The sequence below is a fragment of the Triticum dicoccoides genome, chromosome 5A, assembly GCF_002162155.2.
Source record: "Triticum dicoccoides isolate Atlit2015 ecotype Zavitan chromosome 5A, WEW_v2.0, whole genome shotgun sequence".
NCBI lineage: Eukaryota > Viridiplantae > Streptophyta > Magnoliopsida > Poales > Poaceae > Triticum > Triticum dicoccoides.
The window spans coordinates 572,705,062-572,714,660 of NC_041388.1; the positions used below are offsets into that span (position 1 = coordinate 572,705,062).

General features: G+C 49.9%; 1 protein-coding gene across 1 annotated transcript; it reads right to left on the bottom strand.

Annotated features, from left to right (window-relative positions):
* Positions 1–5,426: 5,426 nt before the first annotated feature.
* LOC119300034 lies at positions 5,427–7,936 on the bottom strand. Its single transcript, XM_037577119.1, has 3 exons — positions 7,491–7,936; positions 5,766–7,348; positions 5,427–5,691 (listed from the first exon to the last, which is right to left on the bottom strand). Exons 2-3 carry the CDS (start codon positions 7,289–7,291, stop codon positions 5,427–5,429), a joined length of 1,791 nt encoding a protein of 596 aa, XP_037433016.1. The 5' UTR covers positions 7,292–7,348; positions 7,491–7,936.
* Between the last annotated feature and the right edge of the window lie 1,663 nt (positions 7,937–9,599).

A 9,599-nucleotide genomic window follows, 5' to 3' on the forward strand; every position in this document is an offset into this window, starting at 1 on the left:
GATGGACGCGACAGACATCCCCGGCGAGGACCATCGGAGTGTGTCATGGGCTGCGGCGGCGAGGGCCTTGTTGGCCGCCTGCAGCTCCCCTCATCGCCTGCTCCTTCAGGCTCCACGTGTCGCTTTCGCTGGCCATTGACTCGTCGATGGAGTTGGAGAGAGAAATTAAGAATATGGCATGTAATTTAGCAAACACCTAGCTGGCATATACATACAGGATGACAACATCTTCAGCCGCGGCTCCAACAGAGCCTTCACAGACGTTTTTGCCGCGCCGACGCCCAAAATTCGGCCTAGTCGCGTTCCCAGTAGCCCGTTTTTCGCCGACTCAGACCGAAATTGATGCCGGCGAACCCGAGCCGAGCCCGGCGCGCTTGGTGACGCCGGCACAAGCGAAAAGGGCGTGGGGCCGCTCTGTCGGCTAATCGAGAGCCTCTTCCCGCCATTTCTTCCCGCCCTCCCCCCACTTCCCTCTCATTCTCTCCTTTTCTCCCGCCAATCTCCCTCCCGCTCGCCTCCCAGACGCCGCCATGCCGCCGAAGAAGTACGCGATCCCCCGCGCTGCGACCACCGCGACCGCCTCCACCGCCCAGCCGAAGTAGAGGAAGCTGAGGGCGCCGCCGTCCAAGCCACCGGGCATGAGAAACGCCGAGTGGAGGACGGAATTTCAGCGACGGGAGGATGTCACCGCCGACCGGCGGAACAGGGCAATCGCCAAGAAGGCCCGTGATAACGCGACGCGTGCCGCTGCGGCTGCGGCAGACCAAGCAGAGGCTGAGGCGACTCGCTTGGGGATGATGAATCCACCCGGCGGCCAAGCCCAGTACGCACCCTGGAGCCAGCAAAGCGTCGGCGCTCCGTCCGTTTCTCGTCGTCGCCGCAGCCATGGGGATGCGCGCCGTCACCGGGCTACGCCGACGGGGACGCGCACGGTGGGTTCAACCCCAATGTCACCTTCCCTCATGGACACCCGTCCCACCGCACGCCCTCGCCCGCCTTTGCCGGCGTGCAGTACCCTCCATACAACTACTCGTCGTTGGCTTACGCGTGCTCCCCGACGCCCCCTCTTCGCCGTGGCACGCTACCCTTCTCACAAGGTCCCATGGCGCACCTCGGCGACACCGACGAGACCGACACCGACATGGACGACATCATCGCGGGAGAGCATTGAGACGCACTGGGAGCGCATCAAGGACGAGTTCGACGAGCGCAAACTCGTCGACCCCTACTTTAAAGGCGTCTACATGCAGCGCGGGGTGAAGGCAATGTCGAACCATTGGAGGCTCATCCAGGCGGCGTGCAACAAATGGCATGGGGTCGTCAAGGCGGTCGCAGCTCGGCCGGAGAGGGGCGCCAACGTCGAGCATCAGGTACGGCACGCCGGTCTCCCGCTTCTCTTCGCCGTGTGCGCCCGCCAACTGTTTGTTCCTCTGTGCAGCTGGTGCGCATGTTCGCCTTGTATCGCCTAGGCAACTGCGACCAAGAGTTCAAGTGCCTCCACGTTTACAAGCGCATTGACAAGTGCGAGAAGTGGGGGGAAGTCCGGGGCACCCTCGACAAGGCCAAGGAGACCTACAAGCCGGACGCGCCGACGCCGGGCGCGTCAGAGGGGCGGCCGGACGGCAACAAAGGGGCCAAGAAGGGGAAACACGCCGACGCGGCTACCGCGCGAGTGCAGAAGTCCATCGAGCATTCCCTCGCCGACGCACAGGCCCGGGGCGTCCTGTGTGAAGAGAAGATCGAGGCGCGGTGGCCGGCGTTGATGACAAGCAACGCCGTCAAGCTCGACCTACTCCGGACCAACGTCGCCGCGAAGAAGAGGAACACCGACTTGGCTTTCCTGCTGAGCGGGGCGGACATGTTCTAGAGCACTGACGAGGAGGTCAAGGCGTGGTACTTGGCGGAGCGTGGTCTCATCCTGAACCAGTTGCCGTCGACGGCGCCGCCAACTCCCACGCCCACGCCGCCGCCGCCGCCAAGCCCGGGTGATGATGCCTCCACGACTTCCCGCAGTACAGAAGCCGCGCCGACGCCGCCCAGCACAGAAGAAGCTCCGACCCCGCCAAGCCCGCGCACGACCCCGCCAAGCCTGCGCACGCCGACTCCGCCGACGCAGGAGGCCGACCTCGCCGTCTGATGTGTTGCACGCACGTCCTTCCTTTTTGTACACCGAACTTTTTATTCGATCGCCGAACTGTGGCCGCATGATCGCCGGATTTGTGGCGTCTACTTTGTGAGCGGGAACGACTATGTTTGAATTTTCCGCAGGTTGGGGACATCTGGGAGCGTGGCTGGGAGCTAGGTCGCCCCCAGGAGCCGATCTAGCGCCGGTTCGGCCCAGGCCGCTCTTTTTCGATGCCCTGGGAGGCTAAACGGCTGGAGATGCTCTGATAGCATCTTCAATCAAAATCTCTAGCGACATAGAACGACACCAAGGTGCCTCCTCTCAAACGACCACATCGCTCAAATCGACGCAAAGAGGCCAAGCACCGGTGGTTGACCTCCTCCCCAAATCAGCTCTCTTTCTCTCTCTCTCTCAACGCAAAGCAGAATGTGAGCCCAACATGAACATGCACATAAATATATATTTTTTGTCACATATAATACATATTCAGATAGTTAAATTATTGACCTAGAACTATATGAATGACTTATACATTGGGACCGAGGTAGTAGCTAAAAATTATTTAGCCTGCACGTAAACACATGAAGGTCCGAACATGTAGAGCTCTCAACCACCTCCTGCCAGTGATACGATTGGTTCATTTACAAGCATCGCAGTGGCCTCCTCACTCACATGAGGAGTACTGTGGATGCCTCCTTAGAAATGTGTGACAAGCATGGTTGGCCATCTGGAAGCAGATATAAAAAAACAAAGGATTTTTAGTCTTGATTAACTCCATTGGTATCACCGCCATAGTAGTATTTGAGAAAAGAATTTAAGTGCTCTTTAGAGTTTAAGATGAAATGGAAGTCGGATAACTTCAATCTTGCTCATTAATACTAGTGAACATATGGTTATCGCACTCAAAGATGAAGTCATTGCTCTAGTAGAGTATATTCATGATGAACGGATTGACATTGTGGCAATTCAAGAAACCAAACGCTCCGAGTTCTCACTGGCCGAGCTCAAGCGGCTTAGTTCCCATCTCTTTGCCGGGCATTGGCTCCCTTCTAGTGGGATGGTAGGCCTATCCAGAGGCATCCTTCTGGGAGTGAAGGACACCACCTTCGAGGTAGGAGGTGCGACGAGGGGTGAATTTTTCATTAGTATGGAGTTATTCGAGAGAGATCTCAACTTAAAATAGGACATTGTGGTCGTCTATGGCTCTACCGACCATCGGTGTTCTAGAGCGTTCTTGATGAGTTTCACCACAAGATTTCATTCTCCACCATACCGGCGGTGGTGAATCTTAGTCGCCACCCGGGCTACAAAAGTACCATGCTCGTGAATTTTCCCCGGATGCAACTCTTCAACGATTGCATTGCTGACCTGGGTTTGTGGGAGCTCGACTGTATCGGCGCCCGCTTCACTTGGATGAATAAGTAGGACGCGGCGTGCTCTTGACCGCATCTTAGTGTCGCTTCAATCGGAACTCCGGCACCCCCTTGCGTATCTCCGTGCGGTCACGATGACCAGCTTGGATCACGCGCCACTCCTGTTGTTGTACACGGAGGACTAGCCCCGCCCGCCTCCCTAATTTAGCTTCGAAACCTCCTGGTTAAACCAACGCGGGTTGGTGGAGGCGGTTAGAGACCGACGGACCACCGCTAGGGAGGAGCCACATAGATCGTTTTCTTCAGTTGACGCGTTGCAATATTGTGGGAGCTTGACCTGAGGCTGGTTGCAACAACCTTTGGATAAGAACCCAGTGTTTAAACTCTCTTTTCTTTACCGAGCGACATCTTCATGGAAGCAACAACTTTCCCAATACCTCGCAATCTGATTGCCGTTCACCTGACATGGGAAGCAAATCTTGAATTCATATACCACATGAGAAGAACAAAGGAGAATGTATATGGTGGCCTTAGTATTTGTCGTATGTATTGCAAGAAATGTTGTATCATGGGGGATATATATAGAAAGACCTAGGGATTTAATGGCCAGGTGTAGATCTAGCTATAAATTATGCAGCCCGTAGGGTACATACCTTAATGTACTGGCTTGTATAGATCCCAACCACCTTCAACCATGATGCAATTCATTTGCTTACGAGCATTCGGACACCCTCACGGAAAGAAAAAGAAAAAAACTGAGAGGCAACAAAAACCAAAGGTACGTCCTTAGAACTGCACGACAAGTGTCATGGTTAGCCGTCTCAAAACTGATGTCAACAAAAGATGACGGTTCTTTGGAGCATTCATAATCCTCGGGGCTAAACATCTATATGTCTCTCCTATAGTAGAAAACCCACCTATTTTTGCAACACCTTTCTAATATTCTTTAACTTTATTGGTACCATCGTTGTAGTAATAACAAAGTAATTGATTGTTGTGGGTTTTTAGATACGACCGACGACCGGAAATCCCGCCGTGCCTACAAGGATGGTGACGGCAATGCATCTCCACTGCTCCCGGTGGTGGTACATCAGGATGGAGCGGGCTACTAGTGCATGCGTGCGCTCGGCGGCTCATTTGCGGAGCGCGGGTGGATCGGGCTCTCGCTGAACCATGGATATGGTATGCAGCGGCAGATCTCTTGGCTTGACCCCAGGTCTGGAAAATCTAGATCGGCAACCGCTCGTGCCCGTCCGCCAAGCCATCCACGGATCGTCTACTGCTCCATGCGACTAGTGAAGGCAGGTGGCGAGTGCGGCATCTTGCTGGGATGTGGCGTGCGTCGGGCTCTCTCTGCTAGGAGGTTGACCATGGCGGCGAGGTGCTGGACTTCCGCGTGGCGGTGATCGGCCGAGCGGGGTGATTGCAGATTGCACTAAAGTGACCTCCTACGGCTCCACGACGGCATTGGTCACCAAAAGATCTTCGGGGCTAAAGATCTAATGGTTGACTTCAGCGATGAGATGCAAATTATGAACGACAACTTGACGCAGAGGGTTGGTTGTGCAGCGGCGACGGTCGCATCCCATGTAGCTGCTGGGATTGCAGAAAAGTGGTGGTGACAACACTTGAGTGACTTCGATGGTGGTGCAAGTTGAGCACCTGGTCACGAGTTTCGAGGTGAAAGTCTAGGTCTGGCTTGGGTTAGTTAAACCTGGCAATGGCGATGTTTTTCCATCGTTACCTTGTTGAAGACATTGCTCGGATATGTTCGGATTTATTCTTCAGGGTGAAAACATAGATTCTGGCCTTGGTGGTTGGATCTGGTGACTACGGCGCTTGAGTGTCGCTCCCTTGTTGAAGGAGTTCCCGTTGAAGAACCTCGTCGTCAGTGTGGTGTCACGAGATGATTGGTGCAGATATGGCCGTCAAGCTCCACACATGATGGAATGCAAGCTACATTCCATCATGTGTGGAGCTTGACGGCCGTATCTATCTTCAATGGAGTCGAAACCATTAAATCCAGGACCCATAAGACTGAAGTTGGCAAACTGCTGTTTCAGTTCATTCATTTCTGGGCCCCCATGAGGAAAGAATCTTCTAAAGCATGCATTTCTTTCATCTGAAATCTCTTGATCCATGTGTGGAGCTTGACGGCCTGGAACTTCACTAATCCAGGCTGTAGTGTAGTACCTTAGGAGAAAACAACAACCAGATTAGAAAACGCAACAATCAGCAAGCAATTCAATTCAATTCAATTAACTTACTTGGGATTGAGCGAGTGAGCCAAGCAATGCAGCGGAGTGCTACTCTTTGTCCAGCGAAAAATTAAGACATCATTGACCGCAGAGAAGAATGGGGATTCTTCATGGGGTTCTAGACCTTCTTTCCTGTATATTACTTCCTTCACCTTCTCAATCATCATATCCCACATCTCATAGGTCAGATGAAGGCAGGGTTTATCTGTATCAGCTGCTCTAATCATAGAATATATTGGCTCTGCAAATTCAATGAAGTACTCAACCTTATTCCACCAATCATCATCCAGTATTTTTTCTTTCACAAATCGTGCTCCTTCTACATTGTCATTTCTGTAGTCATTCCACTTTGGCCCCACCACCATCATTGTTAGAGCTTGTCTTATTTGTACCAGTCTCTTCAACATCACAACTTGAGAAGCAAATCTAGTATCAGCCACAGCAAGCAATTTCAGTTTACTACTAGCATTGAACATAGACAACCTCATGGAATGACTCATAATGAAATGTTTTATGCGAAAGCCATCTGCTGCAATCTCACTAATCCAATTGCAATGATCATAAAGAGGGTCATCCTGGCTAGTAGCTGAACCTATGCTCTTCAAGGCAAGATTTAAAGTGTGCACAACACATGGAGTCCAGAAAATGTGATTATACCTTTCTTGCACCAACAGACCTGCGCCCCTGCAGTTTGATGCATTATCTGTTATCACCTGCACAACATTTGCTGGTCCAACAGCCTCAATAATTTCACAAAGCCTGTCCCTGATGTACTCCTTTGACTTCACCTCTCCCTCGGTGTTAATTGACCTTAGAAACATGGGCCCATCTTCTGTTATAGCCATGAAATTAAGTAATGGACGCCTTTGAGGATCAGACCATCCATCTGAAACAATAGTCACACCTTTGCTGCTCCATGTTGATTTGATGGGCATCAACATTCTATCAACATGTGTCCTCTCTTGCACCAGAAGAGTGGTCCTGAGCTTATCATAACTTGGAGGGGCATAGCCAGCCAACGAATTGGCATGGCCGGCAGCAAAGATGAAAGCTGCCCTGAACCAAGGATTACGTGCAACATTGAATGGGATCCCTGCTGTGTAAAACATCCTTGCGATCAATGCATCAAGGTGGTTGCGAGCTTCCATGTCAAAGCATGCCTCAATTGGATTACCCCCCCTTTTCTTTCTTGCATTTGCTCCAAATCCTTCAGTTGGCAGTGGGATTTCTCTAGGTTTATTGCTCTCAATCAGTGCATCGGCTCTCTCTTGCTCACCTTTCAACTGAACAAGAACATCGACAGTGACCTTTTGACATGAACTCACACCCATGTTAGGAATCTTCAAAAGGTGTGCCTTTACTCTTGAGTAGCTACCATTGATAACATACTCACAAAGCCTACACATGGATCTCTTGTTGCCTCCTTTCCCTTTCCCAGTATTTTCCAACGTCTGGACGTACCTCCACAAAGGCTTCTTCTCATTATCATCTTCCGGAATCACACGAGCAGCAGCCAATACATGGACTGCATCCATGCTACCTCCACTGCCTGTTCAGTTCTAACTGAAGAAGACCTACTAGACATGGCCGGTCTGCATGGTAAAAGGAGGAGATTAGGAAAACAGATTAGACAATCTGATCTAATCTTAAAATCTAAACCTAAAACACCTACGTACAGAATTCAGAGGAGATGGAGAAGAGAGATCAGAGAAAGAGAGGGAGATGAGAACATACCTCCTGCAGGGGAGACACGGATGTCTTCTGCCGGCGACGAGCCGGCGACCGATCAGCGTCGATTGGATTGGAGTTCAGAAGTGAAAAAGGAGAGAAGAACATGTGGGGGAGGAGAGGACTGGAGCTGAGAATTTATGGAGAGTTGGAGACCTGCGGGCTGCGACTGCTCGCCTGCTCCAAGGAGTCGAGGGGACGAGCTGGGAATTGATGACGTGCGGCACCAGGAGGGGATCGAGGAGTTTTCGGTTTTTCACGTCGAACGAAGGGTTGCCGTATCCAAAACGTATCCCAGAGGTATCCCAGACGTATCAAACACTATTTTCTTTATTTTAAATCAATAAATCACAGGATACTTACGGGATACGTATCGGGCAGTATCGGGGCAGTATCCGAGTATCGGGGCAGTATCCGGCTGGATACGCGCACTTTCTGAAGTATCGGTGCAACATAGGTGTGGAGCAGCCCTTGCCTTGCTTGTTAAGTACACACGCTGACCCTGGAGGTTGAAAGTACACATTTTGGTTGCTGAGTTGCAAAATTTATGCTGCAAACTTCACAGTTTATTTCATGAACCCACGGCCTGATATAATATTCGTAAACTTCAGAATTCTTCCATTTGAACTTTATGTGCAATGGGACCCTGGTATTATGAAGATACTTCATATGCATGCAGTTGCATTGGAGCAGCAGTCAGAAAATTTTGATGCATCAAGAAATTTCAGAATCCTATAATCTGGCCAATGGGAATATGGGAGTGGCTAAGTGCAAGTTGAGCGAAAAATTGAACTGGGCAGTCGATTCTTTCCGGCCGTTCGATGCAAAATGAACAACTCGATCCTTTGTTCAACCGTAGGACTTTCTTCTACCTCCCGATAGCTTCTTCCCCCAACCACCCCATAGACCACCGGCCGGACCGCCGCCCCCCCCACCCCCACCCTAAGATAGATGATGGGGTAGCCTGCTAGTGAGCTTCTTCCTCCTCTCCGACTGTTGCTCCCTTCAACCAAAATCGACTGAACCATATTCAAAAGTTAGGAGACTGACATATAGCTATTGTGTGGGAATATTTCAGTATGAACAGTACTCAGGATTAGCTCTTATCTGCCGTCAAATAAGTCTGATGCTGAACTACACAAGTTATAAAACATGGATGAAAGTACATACAACAAGTGTTGTCCTTCATCCACGAAATAAAGAAGTCCATATTACAACCTCAAACTACCATCAAAGTCTAAAACACAACCCTGAACTATGAAACCGTCTAGTTTGCAACCCTGAACTTTCAAAACCGGACATAAATCAACCCTGGGGTGGTATTTCACTGGTTTAGACTGGTTTTGACCAGTCAACAGGCAAGTCGGTTCCAACTCGTCCGCCACGTCCTCCTTTGGTTAAATATCTACCCAAAAAAGTGTCCAGAAAAATGTGAAAAAATTCTCAAAAATCCACACAACCCTCATCTTAATTATGGGAAAGTTTCAACAAATTTTGCCAAGCAAAAAAAAGATTAGAGCAAAAATTCAAATTTGACACAAAATTGTTCTGAATTTTTGCAAGATTGTTTTATGCTTTGCAACATCTGTTGAAATTTTCCCAGATTTAGCATGAGCGTTGTGTGGATATTTTAGAAAAAAATCGACTTTTTCTGGACACTTGTTCAAATTTGACCAAAAATGGCTCTGAATTTCAATTTTTGCTCTAATTTTTTTCTGCTTGGCAGAATTTGTTGATACTTTTCCAGATTTAATATGCAGGTTGTGTAGACTTTTGAGAATTTTTTCAATTTTTTTGGACACCTTTTTTTGACAAAATTTGACCAGGGGAGGACGTGGCAGATGAGTTGGCGCTGACTAGGCTGTTGACTGGTCAAAACCGGTCAAAGACCACCCCAGTGTTGTTTTCTGTCTCATTTTGAAAGTTCAATGTTGTAAACTAGACAGTTTTCTAATTTAGGGTTGTGTTTTGAACTTTGGTGGTAGTTTGAGGTTGTAATATGGACTTCTCTCTCTCCAGGAAAAGATACAGATGGGCAGCTAACAAAAGAGGCCCCTGAGGACACAGCCACCACCGAAGACCCCCGCTTCCTCGTCCCCTCAGATACTGGTCTCC